Source organism: Bubalus bubalis, chromosome 16 (genome assembly GCF_019923935.1).
Source record: "Bubalus bubalis isolate 160015118507 breed Murrah chromosome 16, NDDB_SH_1, whole genome shotgun sequence".
NCBI lineage: Eukaryota > Metazoa > Chordata > Mammalia > Artiodactyla > Bovidae > Bubalus > Bubalus bubalis.
The window spans coordinates 83,152,265-83,172,993 of NC_059172.1; the positions used below are offsets into that span (position 1 = coordinate 83,152,265).

The following is a 20,729-nucleotide window of genomic DNA, read 5'->3' on the forward strand; positions in this document are numbered from 1 at the left end:
GGTAACATATGTGAATGTTCTTAGTAAAATGTAAAGATGTATCTAAATGAATAAGCTGTTGTCTTTAATTTTTTAATCTTTTGCCTACACATCCTAGCACTTCTGTAGCAGGAAAGTCTGGGAAAATTATTCAAGGCAATAGATTTTCACAAATGCTAACAAAGTCAGCTAATTTACCAAAACCATCAGAGTGGAGAATTTGTTTACTTCTTGGGTATCTACCAACGTCATAATGACCAGCAGGTAGAACAAATGAAGTAACACATAAGCACAAAGTACCTATTATGTTTACCCTGACTAATCCATGAGAAGGAAAAATCAACAGATCTAGGCCAATATCTCCAGCATAATAAGGCATTTTACCTTACAATCCTTATAAGTTCACCTATATCTGGCTCACAAATTCTTCCCTAGCTCTATCTGCAAAATGTAATGACTACTTCATTTGTTGTTCTAACTAACCATTTTTAACATTATTTGCATTGGTAAATATTAGTATAAAGAAGAGATTTATCACCATAGCAGCTAGCAATGAGACTTGCGTAGTTCAATTTATATTGAGACTTGTGTGCAACATGGCAGTGTTCCATTCTTAAGCTACCTCACTTCTGTGATCATAGGAATATAAATATCCTTTAGTTTCCTCTTTTTTTTAGCTTACCTCCTTCTCCTCAGTGTTTGCCTTACTGTTCTTCTTCCCTGAACTTACAGAGTCATCACATTCTATTTCTGATAACCAAAATTAATGCATTTCCCTCCTCCAATATTAATAGATGCAATTTTTATTAATATTACTCAACAATTATAGTTGAAATATATCTATAAACATTTATGCAATATGTCTACAGCATGCAGTATCTAACATAAGAGAGAAACAAATAACTTGATTACAATATAATAATACAAAGTAATAAAATATCTGAGAGAATGAGAATATATCAAATTATATAAAATGATAAGCTTCCTTAAAATATTGTATTTTTTTTTTAATTTACTGGGCTTACCAGGTGGCACTAGTGGAAAAGAATCTGTCTGTCAATGCAGGAAACACAAAAGATGTGAGTTAAATCCCTGGGTTTGGGAGATCCCCTAGGGTAGAAAATGGCAACCCACTCCAGTAATGCTGCCTGAAATTCCATGGGCAGAGAAGCCTGGCCAGTTATAGTCCATGGGGCCACAAAGAGTTGGACATGACTGAGCACAAATTATATGAGTTACAGATGTGCAACAGAGTGACTTATTTATGTACTTGTTTACTCAACAAAATATCCATTGGGGAATGAAAGATGACTAAGACTCCCAGGAATCTCATGGCTATTGCTAGGGATAAACAATATGAAAAATAATTGTAATGAACAGCTTAAAAAGCTCAGTGTTTCAAAAAATGTATAGAACAAGAAATAACAAAAGAGGAGGGGCCTCTAATTCAGCCTAAGGAAATCAGGAAAAGTTTGTAAGAAAATAAAATTTCTGCATTATAGAATTGATAATTCATCAGTTCAGTTCAGTTCAGTTGCTCAGTCGTGTCCAACTCTGCGACCCCATGAATTGCAGCACGCCAGGCCTCTCTGTCCATCACCAACTCCCGGAGTTCACTCAAACTCACATCCTTCAAGTCGGTGATGCCATCCATCCAGCCATCTCATCCTCTGTCGTCCCCTTCTCCTCCTGCCCCCAACCCCTCCCAGCATCAGAGTCTTTTCCAATGAGTCAACTTTTCCCATGAGGTGGTCAAAGAACTGGAGTTTCAGCGTAAGCATCATTCCTTCCAGAGAACACCCAGGATTGATCTCCTTTAGAATGGACTGGTTGGATCTCTTTGCTGTCCAAGGGACTCTCAAGAGTCTTCCCCAACACCACAGTTCAAAAGCATCAATTCTTTGGTGCTCAGCTTTCTTCACAGTCCAACTCTCACATCCATACATGGCTACTGGAGAGAAAACATAGCAAAGTAATGTCTCTACTTTTTAATATGCTATCTAGGTTGGTCATAACTTTCCTTCCAAGGAGTAAGCGTCTTTTAATTTCATGGCTGCAGTCACCATCTGCAGTGATTTTGGAGCCCCCCAAAAATAAAGTCTGACACTGTTTCCACTGTTTCCCCATCTATTTCCTATGAAGTGATGGGACCAGATGCCATGATCTTCGTTTTCTGAATGTTGAGCTTTAAGCCAACTTTTTTACTCTCCACTTTCACTTTAATCAAGAGGCTTTTTAGTTCCTCTTCACTTTCTGCCATAAGGGTGGTGTCATCTGCATAGCTGAGGTTATTGATATTTCTCCTGGCAATATTGATTCCAGCTTGTGCTTCTTCCAGCCCAGCGTTTCTCATGATGTACTCTGCATAGAAGTTAAATAAGCAGGGTGACAATATACAGCCTTGATGTACTCCTTTCCCTATTTGGAACCAGTCTGTTGTTCCATGTCCAGTTCTAACTGTTGCTTCCTGACCTGCATATAGGTTTCTCAAGAGTCAGGGCAGGTGGTCTGGTATTCCCATCAGCCCAAAATATATCAGGGGTTATGCCAAACATAAGTTTGGATGAAATTTCTACTTTAGACCATAACATCTTAGTAACATATACAGCAAAGACTTACAGAATTATTACTAATTCTATAATATAAAGCATACACTGTAAAAACAATTATAGAGCAACACTGACATATCTATATACTACCATGTGTAAAATAGATAGCTGCAGGAAACTGCTGTAACAGAGGGAGATCAGACTGGTGCTCTGTGATGACCTAGAGTGGTGGTGGAGAGGGGTGGATGGGAGGAAGGATCAAGAAGAAGCAGATACATTATAGTTGATTCACTGTTGTATGGCAGATACATTATAGTTGATTCACTGTTGTATGTATAGTTGATTCAGCTGTTTTATGGCAGAAACCAACAAACCATTGTAAAGCAGTTCAGCCCAGTTCAGTCAGTCAGTCGCGTCCGACTCTTTGTGACCACATGGACTGCAGCATGCCAGGCCTCTTTGTCCATCACCAACATCTAGAGTTTACCCAAATTCATCTCCATTGAGTCGGTGATGCCATCCAACCATCTCATCCTCTGTTGTCCCCTTCTCCTCCAGCCTTTAAACTTTCCCAGCCTTGAGTCAGCCCTTCACATCAGGTGGCTAAATATTGGAGTTTCAGCTTCAACATCAGTCCTTTCAATGAACACTCAGGACTGATCTCCTTTAGTAGGGACTGGTTGGATCTCCTTGCAGTCCAAGGGACTCTCAAGAGCCTTCTCCAACACCACAGTTCAAAAGCATCAATTCTTTGGCACTCAGCTTTCTTTATACTCCAACACTCACATCCATACATGACTACTGGAAAAACCATAGCCTTAACTAGATGCACCTTTGCTGGCAAAGTAATGTCTCTGCTTTTGGTTATGCTGTCTAGGTTGGTCATAACTTTCCTTCCAAGGAGTAAGCATCTTTTAATTTCATGGCTGCAATCACCATCTGCAGTGATTTTGGAGCCCAAAATAATCAAGCCTGTCACTGTTTCTATTGTTTCCCCATCTATTTGCGCTGAAGTAATGGGACCAGATGCCATGATCTTAGTTTTCTGAATGTTGAGCTTTAAGCCAACTTGTTCACTCTCCTCTTACACTTTCATCGAGTGGCTCTTTAGTTCTTCACTTCCTGCCTAAAGGTGGTGTGATCTGCATATCTATGATTATTGATATTTCTCTGGAAATCTTGATTCCAGCTTGTGCTTCATTCACAGTGTTTCTCATGATGTACTCTGCTTATAAGTTAAATAACCAGGTTGACAGTATACAGCCTTGAAATATTCTTTTTCCTATTTGGAGCCAATCTGTTGTTCCATATCCAGTTTTAACTATTGCTTCCTGACTTGCATACAGATTTCTCAAGAGGCAGGTCAAGTGGTCTGGTATTCCGATCTCTTGAAGAATTTTCTGCAGTTTGTTGTGATCCACACAGTCAGAGGCTTTGACATAGTCAATAAAGCAAAAATAGATGTTTTTCTAGAACTCTATTAAGAAGAGGCAGCAAGAATACCCAGAGGAACTATACAAAAAACAAACAAACAAACAAAACAAAAAAAAAAACCTCTTCATGACCCAGATAATAACAATGGTGTGATCACTTACCTAGAGCCAGGCATTCTGGAATGTGAAGTCAAGTGGGCCTTAGGAGGCATCACTAAGAACAAAGCTAGTGGAGGTGATGGAATTCCAGTTGAGTTCTTTCAAATCCTTAAAGATGATGCTGTGAAAGTGCTGCACTCAATATCCCAGCAAATTTGGAAAACTCAGCAGTGGCCACATGGAAATGGTCAGTTTTCTTTCCAATCCCAAAGAAAGGCAGTGCCAAAGAATGCCCAAATTACCACACAATTGCTCTCATCTCACACGCTAGTTAAGTAATGCTCAAAATCCTCCAAGTCATGCTTCAACAATATGTGAACCATGAACTTCCAGATGTTTAAGCTAGATTTAGAAAAGATAGAGGAACCAGAGATCAAATTGTCAGTATCTGCTGGATCATCAAAAACGCAGGAGAGTAAATGTAAAGAAATTATCCTCCAAGCAAAAATAAATTAATTGAATAAAAAACAATTATAAGTATTAGATATTTAAAATGTATATTGACTTTGCAGATGCCAAAAGACAGAACTGGGGAACTGGAAGCAATAATAATTTAAAAACAAGAGTGGACTGTGCAGCTTTCCTTGAGAGGATTTTAACTAAATGTATGAATGGGAACATGATTTTAAAGACATTGCCAACAAGTCGCATGAAGTTGGAGCTAAGACTACCATATAGACCAGGCTATAGCTTTAGTGAAAAAGCGTATTTTTAGTGGCTTCCTAAGAGCTCTTTAAACAAAAAAAATCATAATGATGGTCTCCCATGAGAATTTTTATACAATTGCCTGCTCTCATGTAAGTTTCCCATACAAAGTTATGCACTCTGCATTTTCTAAGAGCCCATAAACTGAGAAATTCATGGATATTGCACATAACATATGCACATGCACACACAACAGCACCACTATGGCCACCAAATGTACAAATGCACTGACGTCCTTGGCAGAGTAATGGCAAATACGCTTTGGAGAAATGTTTCTCTGAAGCAGATTTCTATAAATTCTCACAAACAGACTTTGCTAAAATGAGCTCAGTATGCAAAACTATGTAACTAGAATGTTGACAACTCACCTTGAGCAAGCATTAGAATCCACACAAAGAAGTGTTAAGCTACCAAGGGTTTCAGAAATATCAGATAGAGGCTATATGTTTAAAATTTTTAAACACATGAGGAACTACAATATTGAATAATAAAATATATGACAGGAACACAGTTTCTGGGATCAAATGCTTACATATCTCTCTGTTATTCAGATGGAATATGGATATATTTATTAAATTTAGAATTTTACAACCAAGGTGGCAGTGTAGAAGACCCAATCTTCTGTCTTCCCACAGAGAACAATAATTAGGCAGTTGTCCTCAAATGAAAATAGTTCTTAGAAAGCTCGGGAGCACACTTACAAAGCTTCAGAAACACCAAAGAACAAAAATCTTAGAAGCCACACAAAAATGATAGAAAGAAAAATTTCATTTTGTCTTCATCATCCCTGCTCAGTGCCCAAAGGGGGCTCCCAACCTGAGAGGGTTCTCTTGGTCTGGTAAAGAAGAGCAAGGTGAGTGATCAGTTTCCCCAGTCTTTTAGGGTACCCAGGTACCCACTGCACCAGGTACCCACTGTGGTTTTACCACATCCAGAGACCAGAGATACAGAGACATCTAGGAATAATGAAGAAGGGAAGAGGTCACCAATAATAGCCATGTGCAGAAAAGACCTGGGTTTCAGGAGCCTGCTTGTCAGAGGATCACAGTAGGCTTCATGACTAAGGATCTCAACAGCCCTTAAAGACTTTGCAGACCAGCACAACTTTTATCACTGGACCCCAGCAAGCTAGTCTACAGCAGACCCAAGCAGATTTCTCTGCTGAAGAAACCAATTAGAACAACCATCACAGAGTCCCTGTATATTTCATGGCTGAAATTTTTGTCCTCCATATTTTCACATTCACAGATGTCAGTTGCCTGATTCCATTGCTGCTTTCTTCCTTCCTCTTTTCCAGACCCAAGGTCTGTACTAGCATTCAGAGCCAGCCTCTAAAATTACATTCATGCAGGATGCCAGCCTGGACCCCTGTAGCCAACTCCTACTGCTGTGTGCACACCCATTATTAGTTCCTATAGTCATATAAGTGCTCACTAAAAGCCAAGGTCCCCACACCTGCTGTGACCCCAGATCTCACCCTGACCTTTCTCACTGGCCTGCACTGCAGTTAGTTACCTATAGCTTGTCCTAGTAGCCAACACCTGCGCAATCCCTGCCCTGATTCCCATCACCAGCTGCCACCCCATCATGCATACACTTGCAGTTAGCCCATGCTGTCACATGACTACATGCAAACAACCTGGGCTTCCAAAACTGCTAGTGTTCTTGCAGCTAGCCCTGGATGCTGCTTCCAGTCTCAGCTCTCACCACTGTATGTGCTTATGCAGCCAGCCAAGGATGTGCACACCATTGGTTCTAGCCACCACTGTCACCTTCTCTTGACCCTTGCTACTGGATCTGAAGATGCTGTGAGAACCCCAGCAGCCTTAGTGGCCACTGTGCAATCACGCCCACTGCTCTTACTAAGGACCATGCAATTTTCAATGTCATAGACCCCAGCTGCCTGAGCTGATAAGGGAAACATAACAGCACAAAAGGAACACAGTAAATATCCAGTAACTGACCCCAAGGAAATGATGATCCATGAATTGCCTGACAAAGAATGCAAAATAATTGTCTAAGGGTTCTCAACCACAGGAGAAGACCGATAAACAATTTAAAAAATTCAGGAAAGCAATACCAAGAAATGAGAAGTTAAACAACAACAACAAAAAATAGAAATAGGAAATATAAAAAGAACTAAATAGGAATCTTGGGGGTCAAAAATATAATGACTCACTGGAGAACTCAATAGAAAGTTTCAACAGCAGGCTCAACCAACAAGAGAAAGAATCAGTGAGCTTGAAGACACACTACTTGTAAATATCTAATTGGAGTAACATTTTTAAAAAAGGAGGAAAGAAAGAAAATTAAGAAAACCTATAAGACTTATGAGATACCATAAGATAAACAGTCTATGAATTAAGGGATTTCTGGAAGAAGAGAAGAAAATAGGAACTGAAAACTTACTTAAAAAATAATGGTTGAAAATTTCCCAGATCAGGGACAAGATTGGGACATTCAAGATCATTCAAGATCACAGGTCACTAAATTCAACTCGAAGGGCTCCTATCCTTTTGCATATTTATTGTATTTTCTCCATTCTTGTTTGATATCTTGAAATGTGTGTACATACTCATTGCTCTCAGTTCTTTTTCAGATAGGTTGCCTATTTTCTTTTCACTAATTCTGTCTTAGAAGTTTTTACCTTGCTCCTCCACTTTTGTCCCTTCATTTTTTTTTTTTTTTTTTGGATGGGTAGGATTTTGTTCCTGTCTTAATAGTTGTTTGGCCTGAGGTTTCTAGCAGTGGGATTTCCAGGTGGTTGGGTAGAGCTGAGTCTGTGTGTTGAGATGTGAACCTCTGGGATACCTCACTCGGATTAACATTCCCTGGGTCCTGACATACCTTGTCACTCCAGCAGTTCAGACTCAGTGCTACCACTTCAGGGGCTCAGGCATGATTTCTGCACTGTAAACTGGGATCCCACAAGTTGTGGAGTGTGGAAAAGCAAAAAAAAAAAAAAAAAGAGAGAGAGAGAAAGAGAAAAGAAAGGAGCATCAACATATATACACTATTATGTATAAGATGGATAGCTGTTGAGAAGTTGCTGTGTAGCACAGGGAGTCCAATCTGGCACCCTGTGATGACCTGGAGCAATGAGATGGGGGGGGGGGGGGGGAGGGAAGGGAGGCTTTGGAAGGAGGGATGTATGTATACTTATAATATATATATATATATATATATATATATATATATATATACACTTTGTGTTGTTGTATGGCAGAAACCAACACAACATTGTAAAAAAAAATTTAGAAAAAAGAAAAATAAAAGACTTGAATAGGCATTTCTCTAAAGACAAATTGACACATGAAAAGATGCTCAACATTAGAGAAATCAATCAATCTGGGAAATGCAAATCAAAACCACAATGTGATATCAATTCATACATGTTAGAATGGCTATTATCAATAAGACAAGTGATAATTGTGTAAAAAGTAAAACTGTGAAGATGTGGAGAAAAAGGAACCCTCAAACTTTGTGGGGGCAGGGAGAATACAAATTGGTATAGCCACTATAGATAACAGCATAGAGGTGCCTTAAAAAATTAAGATGGTATGATCATATGATTCATCAATGCCACTTTGGGGTATATATCTGAAGGGAATGAAATCACTATCTCAAAGAGATATCTGCACAGCCGTGTTAACTGCAGCATTATTGTACATGATTATTATACAGTAGCCAATGCAAGGAAACAACCTAAGTGTTCACTATAGGGTGAATAAATAATATAAATATATAATATTTTTATGAAATTTTATGAATTGATGCAACAGTATAATTTTTAGCACCAAACTGAAAGCCAGTATCTTAGATTTGAGTTTCAAATGTCTTCAAGTTTTTTTTTCAGTAAAGTATAAAATAAAAATTAATTGAACCAGATTACCAGATTACTTAGTGCATAAAAATTGAGAGTGGACCAATTTGCACGAAAAATCCACTTGATTCTACATGAAAATCAAAGGAACAGGAAAGTATGAAATAAGAAACTCACTTAGTAACTCCAAGCTATATGCCAAATTAATAGTACTTACATAAATATATCCAAATCTTGGTGGAACTTTCATGAGGTTAAGGTCCAATCCAGCAACACTTTTATTGAAAGTGAAAGCAAAAGTGAAGGTGCTTTAAATTACCTTATTGAGTTCAAACTGAAAATATCCATGTTAAATTTGATGTTTCTCATAACTTCCAGGAAAATTATAGCAAGTTATTTTGTCAGAACAAGCTTTCCAGGTTAGTGAATCTACTCAATTAATCAAATTCTAGTTCCTAATGAATATAGAATTATAATTGAATATTCTTTCTTGGTAGAATTTCTTTATAAACCTTAATGCAAACATTCATGAAAATAATTGGTATTTGTTATACAGAATCTGAAATACTTGGTTTTCAATGAACTGTGGTATTTTACTCTCTAATCCTTTTGTGCTCATATTAAACACTAGAACTACTTAAATTGATACACAAATATAGAAAATTTGTGTTCATAAGATCATCCACTTACTAATTGCCTCATATATACTCTTAAGATGATAGACTTACATGCATGCTCATTTGCTCAGTGCTGTTCGACTCTTTGAGAACTCATGCACTGTGGACCACCAGGCTTCTCTGTCCATAGCTTGTTCAGGGAAAGAATACTGGAGTGGATTACCATTTTCTACTCTAAGGGATCTTTTCAACACAGGGATCAACCCGTCCACGTCTCTTGCGTTTCCTGCATTGGCAGGTGGATTGTTTACCACTGAGCCACCTGGGACGTCCAGTCTTATGTACATTATCTCATACGATCCTTGACATTTTATATATTCATTGTTGTGATTGTTCAGTTGCTCAGTCGTGCCTGACTATTTGCAACCCCATGGACTACAACATTCCAGGCTTACCTGTCCTTCACTATCTCCTGGAGCTTGCTCAAACTCATCTCCATGGAATCAGTGATACCATCCAACCATCTCATCCTCTGTCATCCACTGCTACTCCTGTCTTCTATATTTCACAGCATTAGGGTCTTTTCTAATGAGTCAACTCTTCACATCACATGGCCAAAGTACCGGAGCTTCAGTTTCAGCATCAGTACTTCCACTGAGGATTCAGGAATGATTTCCTTTAGGATTGACTAGTTTGATCTCCATGCAGTCCAAGGGACTGTCAAGAGCCTTCAACCACAGTTCAAAAGCATCAATTCTAGGTGCTCAGCTTTCTTTATGGTTGAACTCTCACATCCATATATAACTTCTAGGAAAAACATAGCCTTGACTAGATGAACCTTTGCTGCAAAGTAATGTCTTTTCTATTCAATACACTGTCTAGATTTGTCACATCTTTTCTTTTAAGAAGCAAGGGTCCTTTAAATTCATGGCTGCAGTCACCATCTGCAGTGATTTTGGAGCCCAAGAAAATAAAGCCTCTAATTGTTTCCATTGTTTTCCCATCTATTTGTCATGAAGTGATGGGACCGGATGCCATGATCTTAGTTTTTTGAATGTTGAGTTGTATGCCAGACATTTTAACTCTTGTCTTTCACCTTCATCAAGAGGCTCTTTAGTTCCTCTTTGCTTTCTGCCATAAGAGTGGTGTCATATTCATATCTGAGGTTACTGATATTTCTCCATGCAATCTTGATTCCAGCTTGTGCTTCATCCAGCCCAGAATTTTACATGATATACTCTTCATATAAGTTAAATAACCAGAGTGACAATATACAGCCTTAGCATAATGCTTTCCCAATTTGGAACCAGTCTGTTGTTCCTTGTCCAGTTCTAACTGTTGCTTCTTAACCTGCATACAGGTTTCTCAGGAGGCAGGTAAGGTTGCCTGATAGTCCCATTTCTTTAAGATTTTTCCATAGTCTGTTGTGATCTACACAGTCAAAGGCTTTAGTGTAGTCAATGAAACAGAAATAAATGTTATCCTGGAATTCTCTTGACTTTTCTATGATCCAACTGATGTTGGAAATTTGGATTCTGGTTACTCTCCTTTTCTAAATGCACCTTGAACATATGAAAGTTCTCGGTTCACGTACTTTTGAAGGCTAGCTAGAAGAATTTTGAGCATCACTTTGCTAGCATGTGAAATGAAAGCAATTGTGCAGTAGTCTGAACATTTTTTGACATTGCCCTTCTTTGGGACTGGAATGAAAACTGACCTGTTTCTGTCCTGTGGCCAGTGCTGAGTTTTCCAAATTCCCTGGCATACTGAATGCAGCACATTCACAGCATTATCTTTTTGGATTTATTTTAATTTATTTTTTTATTTTTTAACTTTACAATATTGTATTTGTTTTGCCATATATCAACATGAATCTGTCACAGGTATACACGTGTTCCTGAGCCCTCCTCCCTCCTCCCTCCACCCTGTCCCATCCCTCTGGGTCGTCTCAGTGCACCAGCCCCAAGCATTCAGTATTGTGCATCGAACCTGGACTGGCGACTCGTTTCATATATGATATTATACATGTTTCAATGCCATTCTCCCAAATCATCCCACCCTCTCCCTCTCCCACAGAGTCCAATAGACTGTTCTATACATCAGTGTCTCTTTTGCTGTCTCACATACAGGGTTATTGTTACCATCTTTCTAAATTCCATATATATGCATTAGTATACTGTATTGGTGTTTTTCTTTCTGGCTTACTTCACTCTGTATAATAGGCTCCAGTTTCATCCACCTCATTAGAACTGATTCAAATGTATTCGTTTTAATGGCTGAGTAATACTCCATTGTGTATATGTACCACAGCTTTATTATCCATTCACCTGCTGATAGACATCTAGGTTGTTTCCGTATCCTGGCTATTATAAACAATGCTGTGATGAATAGTGGGGTACATGTGTCTCTTTCCCTTCTGGTTTCCTCAGTGTGTATGCCCAGGAGTGGGATTGCTGGGTCATAAGGCAGTTCTATTTCCAGTTTTTTAAGGAATCTCCACACTGTTCTCCATAGTGGCTATACTAGTTTGCATTCCCACCAACAGTGTAAGAGGGTTCCCTTTTCTCCACACCCTCTCCAGCATTTATTGCTTGTAGACTTTTGGATCGCAGCCATTCTGACTGGCATGAAATGGTACCTCATAGTGGTTTTGATTTGCATTTCTCTGATAATGAGTGATGTTGAGCATCTTTTCATGTGTTTGTTAGCCATCTGTATGTCTTCTTTGGAGAAATGTCTACTTAGTTCTTTGGCCCATTTTTTGATTGGGTCATTTATTTTTCTGGAATTGAACTGTAGGAGTTGCTTGTATATTTTTGAGATTAGTTGATTGTCATTTGCTTCATTTGCTATTATTTTCTCCAATTCTGAAGGCTATCTTTTCACCTTGCTTATAGTTCCCTTTGTTGTGCAGAAGCTTTTAAGCTTAATTAGGTCCCATTTGTTTATTTTTGCTTTTATTTGCAATATTCTGGGAGGTGGGTCACAGAGGATCCTGCTCTGATGTATGTCGGAGAGATATATCAAGCTACCAACGGTATTCTTCACAGAGCTAGAACAAATAATTTCACAATTTGTATGAAAATACAAAAAAAAAAAAAAATCAAATAGCCAAAGTAATGCTGAGAAAGAAGAATGGAACTGTAGGAATCAACCTGCCTGACTTCAGGCTCTACTACAAAGCCACAGTCATCAAGACAGTATGGTACTGGCACAAAGACAGAAATATAGGTCAATGGAACAAAATAGAAAGCCCAGAGATAAATCCATGCACCTATGGACACCTTATCTTTGACAAAGGAGGCAAGAATATACAACGGATTAAAGACAATCTCTTTAACAAGTGGTGCTGGGAAAACTGGTCAACCACTTGTAAAAGAATGAAACTAGAACACTTTCTAACTCCATACACAAACATAAACTCAAAATGGATTAAACATTTAAATGTAAGACCAGAAACTATAAAACTTTTTAGGATTTAAATAGCTCAGCTGTAATTCCATCACTACCACCAGCTTTTTTTGTAGTAATGCTTCCTAAGGCCCACTTGACTTCACACTCCAAAATATCTGACTCTAGGTGAGTGATCACACCATCGTGATTATCTGGTCTTTATGGTCTTTTATGCATAGCTCTTCTGAGTATCCTTGCCACCTCTTCTTAATATATTCTACTTCTGTTAGGTCCATACCGTTTCGGTCCTTTATTGTGCCAATCTTGCTTTAAATGTTCCCTTGGTACCTCTAATTTTCTTGAAGAGCTCTCTAGTCTTTCCTATTCTATTTTTCCCCCTATTTCTTTGCATTTATCATTTAGGAAAACTTTCTTATCTCTCCTTCCTATTCTTTGGAACTCTACATTCAGATGGATATATCTTTCCATTTCTCCTCTGTCTCTTGTCTAGGTCACTTCTCCATTTCCTGGGTCCTTTTGCACAGAACAAATTGTTTCCACCTTCCAAGAGTCACTGGTGGGTCTGTGATTTGATTTTAAACACAATTGTGCACCTCCTACTGTCTTGTCTCAGCTTCTCCTTTGCCCTTGGAGTGGGGTATCTTATTTTGGTAGGATCCAAAAATTTACAGTCAATGGTTGTTCAACATTAGTTGCAATTCTGGTGTTTTTACAGGAGAAGATGAGCATAACTCCTTCTACTCCACCATCTTATTCGTCCCAACTATATTGATAGTTGAGACAATTAAGAATAAGGAATTTAGCCTAGGTTAGGATTAGTAAAAGATGACACCACTCTTATGGCAGAAAGTGAAGAGGAACTAAAGAGCCTCTTGATGAAGAGACACTTGTTTCTTGGAAGAAAATCTATTACAAACCTGGACAATGCATTAAAAGTCAGAAACATTACTTTGCTGACAGAGGTTCTTATAATCCAAGCTACAGTTTTCCCAGTAGTTATGTACAGATGTGAGAGTTGAACCATAAAGAAGGATGAACACTGAAGAACTGATGACTTAGAACTGTTGGAGAAGACTCTTGAGAGTCCCTTGGACTGCAAGGAGATCAAATCTTAGTCAATTCTAAAGGAAATAAACTCTAGATATTCACTAGAAAGACCGATGCTAATGCTAAAGCTCCAGTACTTTGGCCACCTGATGTGAAGAGCTGACTCCTTAGAAAAAAATCTGATGCTGGGAAAGATTGAAGGCAGGAGTAGAAGGGGATGACAGGGGACCACATGGTTGGATTGCATCACTGACTCAATGGACATGAATTTGAGTGAACTCCAGGAGATGTGGAGGACAGGGAAGCCTGGTGTGCTGCAGTCCATGGGGTCGCAATTAGTCAGACATGACTGAGTGACTGAATAATAACAAACTGGTTATAAGTAAAAACACTATGGTTTGAACTCATTTGCAAAGTTTGCAGTGTTTCCCCTATATCAATGTCAGTTCTATCTTAGTCTTATTTAGATGATCATAGACTGTGGTCCCTTAGTTGGGCTTTAATTTTTGTGAAGCATGCATGTATCTCTTGGAGAACATCATCTAAAGAAAATCAATAGCACTTTGATTTTAATTGTTACTCTCCTCTGATTTAATTAAATTTCTTAGTCTCTATCCCCAATTTCAAGACACAAATAGAAAAGAACAAAAGAAACATTTCCAGATTTTATTAATTTATCTTATATAATTATTCTTTATAATTTGCTAAATCCCAGATATAGAACATAGATACAAATGTTATCAGGATTGCTATTTTTTTTCAAGAGCCTATTACTGCAAGTTTCTTATGTTTCACAAGGAACTATTTCATTATCCAACATTCTAGGCTTCTTAATGAATGTATCAGTTAAATTTGTAAGCAAATCTTTCCATAACTAAAAAGTTCTTAAGCTAGTTATATAAACCCAGAAGAAATAGGCCTTTAGCCATATGTGATTAACTGTAAGAATTTGGAATTCAAACATTCTTGATTTACTGTATATACAAGAAAGAGTATCCTTTAATGCAGGTCTGTATCCATTAAGTTTTAATTTAAAACTCATCTAAGTTTGAAATCAGTCATGTCAAAAGAGGGATCAGAATATGATTTTTCAAGAATCTTGAGAAAAGTTTTTTTGTTTTTGTTTTTCTCTTTATGAATTGGCCTTCTTGTCCTTGTGACAACTGGGAACATGGGAAAGAAAGGTCAAGACGAGGCTGTGTACATGTTTACCTGAAGTTCTTTTAAATACTTCAGGGAAACTTGGTTCCATTGGGTTTGAGAATTGCTTCCACCTAGAAGCTACACAGTAGCTCAGTTGGTGAAGAATCTGCCTGCAATGCAGGAGACCCCTGTCCTATTCCTGGGTTGGGAAGATCCCCTGGAGAAGGGACAGGCTACCCACTCCAGTATTCTTGGGCTTCCCTGGTGTCTCAGATGGTTAAAGAATCTGCCTACAGTGTGGGTAGACCTAGGTTGTATCCCTGGGTTAGAAAGATCCCCTGGAGGAGGGCATGGCAACCCACTCCAGGATTCCTGCCTGGAGAATCCCCATAGAAAGAGGAGCCCTGGTGGACGGCAGTCCATGAGGTCACACATGACTGAGCGGCTAAGCATGCACATGCTCAGAAGCTACACAACTGGCCACATTCCACTAACCTTCTAGGATAGCACAATAGTGATTTCTCATATAGAATAAACTCTTGTTTTCAAATGTAAATCAAGAGAACTCTAAAGTTGTGGTAAAAACTGAAACCTACCTTGCAAAAGAGAAAAAAAAAAAGTAACAATTTAGACTAAGTAGCAAATGCAATCTAATTCAAAATAGAAAAGACAAATAAATGCATATAGTTTAAGAAGGACAGCACTGAGGTAATTTAAATGCTCCTCCAATTAATAATCAGACATTTTTAAGTATAATATCATATTTTTGCATATAATACAAAATACAGAGAAAAATTTGGATTTGTCATACTTAAAAATTTCTAGCATAGGATTTGTCACATTATCATGAAGAACTATATATTATTTCATTTTAGTCAAATTTTCCTTAATTTAAATTGGTTTCTTGAGTAAACCTCTTGTTATCTCATTCACTGCAGGGCATTGAGTACAGCCTCAAGAGTTCATTAATTATTTATATGACTAATTGCACAGTTCACTTTTTCTCTTTCCTCATATTATATTCTTAACATATCAATGATTCAGAATTTTTTTTTCATAAACTGTAGATGTGGAGTCAACAATTTTAAAGTGTGCTAATAGTTTTTTTTTTTTTCTTCTTCTATTTTAGTCTGTTCCCAGTATTCCAGAGGAGTATTTGCCATTTTTGGACTCTATGATAAGAGGTCAGTACATACCTTGACCTCATTCTGCAGCGCCTTGCATATCTCCCTCATCACACCAAGTTTTCCTACTGAGGGGGAGAGCCAGTTTGTGCTGCAGCTAAGGCCTTCCTTAAGAGGAGCCCTCTTGAGTCTGCTGGATCACTATGAATGGAACTGTTTTGTATTCCTGTATGACACAGACAGGGGTAAGTTGAAATTCCACATCTATGTAAGTAAAACTCTAATTTTCAGTTTAAATTGCTTTGTGTCACTTGTGTGATTTAGCAATATATTTTGATCCCTAATATGCCTTAAATGAGAAAATGGTCAATATGAATTCTTACTGTTTTTATCTTGACTCTGGGGAAAATTTTCTAATTAAATGTACTTCAAACTTACAAGGTCACTCAAGCAATGTCTGCTCTGTTACTTAGTTGAAATTGTAATATATATATATATATATATATATATATACATATATACACACATATATATATTTTAATTTCCATGATGATATTTCAGGTGCAGTCATAAAATAAGTGTTTTTTTTGTTTGTTTGTTTGTTTTTTACCTCAAATGCATATCCTTTAATATTTCAGAAGATTTTAAAACAGTATCAGGTTGAGTTAATTGTGTAATCGAAAGGTCATGACAATGAGAATAAAGATTTGGTGATAAAGCCTCTGCTTACTGGCAACCTTTCACTTTATCTTTTCCTATAAGTCTATATAGATTAATAAGTGATGAAATATGATCCTTGTATTGGATAAATAAGATAGATAACATCAAATGGGGAACACCCGTGGCAGATTCATGTTGATGTATGGCAAACTGGTACAATATTGTAAAGTAATTAGCCTCCAATTAAAATAAATAAATTTATATTAAAAAAATTATGGCAATACATACAATTTTGTACAATGTTGAAATATTTTGACTTTATATGGAGACATATCTTAAAGAATTCCAATTTTTGCTCAGTTTTGCTCTTTATTTGGTGACCAAAATCATAGCAATATAGTATGTTTCAAAACAAACGTCAGGGAAGCATGGACAAAACATAGAGTTTTGTCCAGTCCTTTTTCCTTAAAGAGTAAGATTTATAAGCAAAGAAGAAGTTATAGCAAAAGTTCAACCAGGCACCATTTTAGGAACATGCTTGAGTAAGTCTATCTGTAAAATGAATTTAAAATAAATGTAAAAATAATAAACAAGCAAAATAAGTCATTTTAATATATAATTATCTTCAAATTCCAAATATTCAGAATATTATATTCAGAGATGAAAATTCATTAAATGAATTCATTTCTCATTAAAATTTGCATGTTTAATGATATTTAATTTACACAACAATGATAGCCCTTTGCTTAAATTGGCATTCTTGGTAAATTTACCATTTGGAAACAAGCTCAGAAAATTTAATATCATCAGTGTATTTTCTTCAGAATTGTAGCATACACTAATTCTCACTTGAAAATTTGGGAGCACATCTATATTTCATGATGTCATTTTCCAATAGCTGGCAATTCAAAGCATCCTAGAGGATGAATTACAGACTAAAAAATTACCACTCTGTTCATTTCTAACTTTTAGAATTATCCTTAAGCAAAAGGACACTGAAAATGGAATCATAATGCAAATTAAAATGATTATGAGATGCTACTATATATCTATCAAAATGGCCAAAATTCAGATCACTGACAACATCAAAGGATGATTAGGACATGGAGAAACAGGAACTCCCCTTCATTGTTGGTGGGAACACAAAGTGGTATAGCTACTTTGAAAGACAATTTGACGATTCCTTACAAAATTAAGTTTATTCCTATTATACGATCCAGCAGCCATGATCCTTAATATTTTCATCCAAATCACAGAAAAATCTTCACAGAGATGTTTATAACAGTTTTATTCATATTACCCACAACTTAGAAGCAACCAAGATGCCCTTCAGTAGGGGAAGAGAAGATTTAACTGTGGTTGCTGTTCAGTCTTTAAGTCATGTCGGACTTTGAGACCCCATGGACTGCAGCATCCCAGGCTTCCCTGTCCTCCACTATCTCCCAGAGTGCTCAAATTCATGTGCATTGAGTCAGTGATGCCACCCAACCATCTGATCCTCTGTCACCCCCTCTCCTCCTGCCCTTAATCTTTCCCAGCATCAGAGTCTTTCCCAACGAGTCAGCTCTTTGCATCAGGTGGCCAAAGTACTAGAGCTTCAGCTTCAGTATCAGTTCTTCCAATGAATATTCAAGGTTGATTTCCTTTAGGATTGACTGGTTTGATCTCCTTGCTGTCCAAGGAATTCTCAAGAGTCTTCTCCAGCATCTCAGTTTGAAAGGATCAATTATTCAGCACTCAGTTGTCTTTATGGTCCAACTTCTCACATCTGTACATGTCTACTGGAAAAACCATAGCTTTGACTTATATGGACCTTTGTCAAAAAAGTGATGTATCTAATTTTTAATATGCTGTTTAGGTTTGACATAGCTTTTCCTCCAAAAAGCAAGTGTCTTTTAACTTTTTGGCTACATGTGACCATCCACAGTGATTTTGGAGTCCAAGAAACTAAAATCTGTCACTGTTTCCACCTTTTCCCCATTTATTTGCCGTGAAGTGATGGGACTGGATGCCTTGATCTTGCTTTTTGAATATTGAGCTTTAAGAAGGTTTTTTCACTCTGCTCTTTCACACTCATCAAGAGGCTCTTTAGTTCCTCTTCACTTTCTGCCATTGGAGTGGTGTCATCTGCATATCTCACGTTGCTGATATTTCTCCCAGCATTCTTGATTCCAGCTTGTCATTCATTCAGCCTGGCATTTCACATGATGTACTCTGCATATAAGTTAAGTAAGCAGGGTGACCCTATACAGCCTTGTCATACTCCTTTCCCAATTTTGAAACAGCTTGTTGCTCTATGTCTGGTTCTAACTCTTGCTCCTTGACCTGCAGACAGGTTTCTCAGGAGACAGTTAAGGTCGCCTGATATTCCCATCTCTTAAAGAATTGTCCACAGTTTGTTTTGATCCACACAGTCAAAGGCTTCTACACAGTCAATGAAGCAGATATTTTTCTAGAATTTCCTTGTTTCTTCTAAGATCTGACGGATGTTGGCAATTTGATTTTAGGTGTTTAAAAGCTGAATCATGATGTTAAGAAATATATACTAGAATATGGATGAAATGGCTCTATCTGTGGTGTGTTATGACACAGCTCAGTTTGCCACTATGGGCAGAGTTGCTCTGTGAAATACCATAAGGAACTGTCTTGCTTCTTTCTTTGCTTTGTGTCTTTGCTTTGTCTTGCTTCTTTGCCTTGCTCAAACTAGTCTCTGGCAAGTAGAGAGTTCTAGGCATTCATGCATCAACCTCCCCTCCCAATAAGGATTAAAATGGTACTGAAAGTGAAAGTGTTAGTGACTCAGTCCTGTCCAACTCTTTATGACCCCTTGAACTGTAGCACACCAGGCTTCTCTGCTGATGGAATTCTCCAAACAAGAATACTGGAGTGGGTAGCCATTCCTTTTTCCAGGGGATCTTCCCCATCCAGGGATGAAACTCACATCTCATACGTCTGATTTGTGTTGTTCTATTGTGGAAACCAACGTGACTTCTCACTCAGTCCTGTCTGACTCTTTGTGGCCCCATGGACTGTAGTGTACTAGGCTACATGGGATTCTCCTCAGCAGGATTGTTGGAATGGATTGCTATTTCTTTTTACAGGGGATCTTTCCAACCCAGGAATTGAACTTACATCTCCCGTGTCTCCTGCACTGGCCGGTGGATTCTTTACCACTGAGTCATCTGGGAACACAACATTGTAAATCAATTATCCTTCAGTTCAGTTCAGTTCAGTCACTCAGTCATGTCCAATTCTTTGCAACCCCATGAATCGCAGCACGCCAGGTCTCCCTGTCTATCACCATCTCCAGGAGTTCACTCAAACTCACATCCATCCAGTCGGTGATGCCATCCAGCCATCTCATCCTCTGTCATCCCCTTCTCCTCCTGCCCCCAATCCCTCCCAGCATCAGAGTCTTTCCAATGAGTCAACTCTTCACATGAGGTGTTCAAAGTACTGGAGTTTCCGCTTTAGCATCATTCCTTTCAAAAGTACACCTAGGACTGATCTCCTTTAAAATGGACTAGTTGGATCTCCTTGCAGTCCAAGGGACTCTCAAGAGTCTTCTCCAACACCACAGTTCAGAAGCATCAATTCTTTGGCGCTCAGCTTTCTTCACAGTCCAACTCTCACATCCATACATGACCACTGGTAAAACCATAGCCTTGACTAGACGGACCTTGATGGCAAAATAATGTCTCTGCTTTTGAATATGCTATCTAGGTTGGTCATAACTTTCCTTCCAAGGAGTAAGTGTCTTTTAATTTCATGGCTGCAGTCACCCTCTGCAGTGATTTTGGAGCCCCCAAAAAATAAAGTCTGACACTGTTTCCACTGTTTCCCCATCTATTTCCCATGAAGTGATGGGACCAGATGTTATGATCTTAGTTTTCTGAATGTTGAGCTTTTAGCCAAATTTTTCACTCTCTTCTTTCACTTTCATCAAGAGGCTTTTTAGTTACTCTTCACTTTCTGCCATAAGGGTGGTATCATCTGCATATCTAAGGTAATTGATATTTCTCCCAGCAATCTTGATTCCAGCTTCTGCTTCTTCCAGCCCAGCATTTCTCATGATG

The 20,729-nt window shown here is 38.1% G+C and overlaps 1 protein-coding gene across 5 annotated transcripts in view; it reads left to right on the forward strand.

Moving 5' to 3' along the window:
• Positions 1 to 20,729, forward strand: part of GRIA4 (glutamate ionotropic receptor AMPA type subunit 4) — a 673,155-nt gene that overhangs the window by 236,017 nt on the left and 416,409 nt on the right. For all 5 annotated transcript variants that reach the window (XM_025267033.3, XM_025267032.3, XM_025267031.3 and 2 more), the window contains one exon: positions 15,999 to 16,238. In XM_025267033.3, coding sequence (XP_025122818.2) covers positions 15,999 to 16,238 — 240 coding nt within the window. The remainder of the gene's footprint in view (positions 1 to 15,998; positions 16,239 to 20,729) is intronic.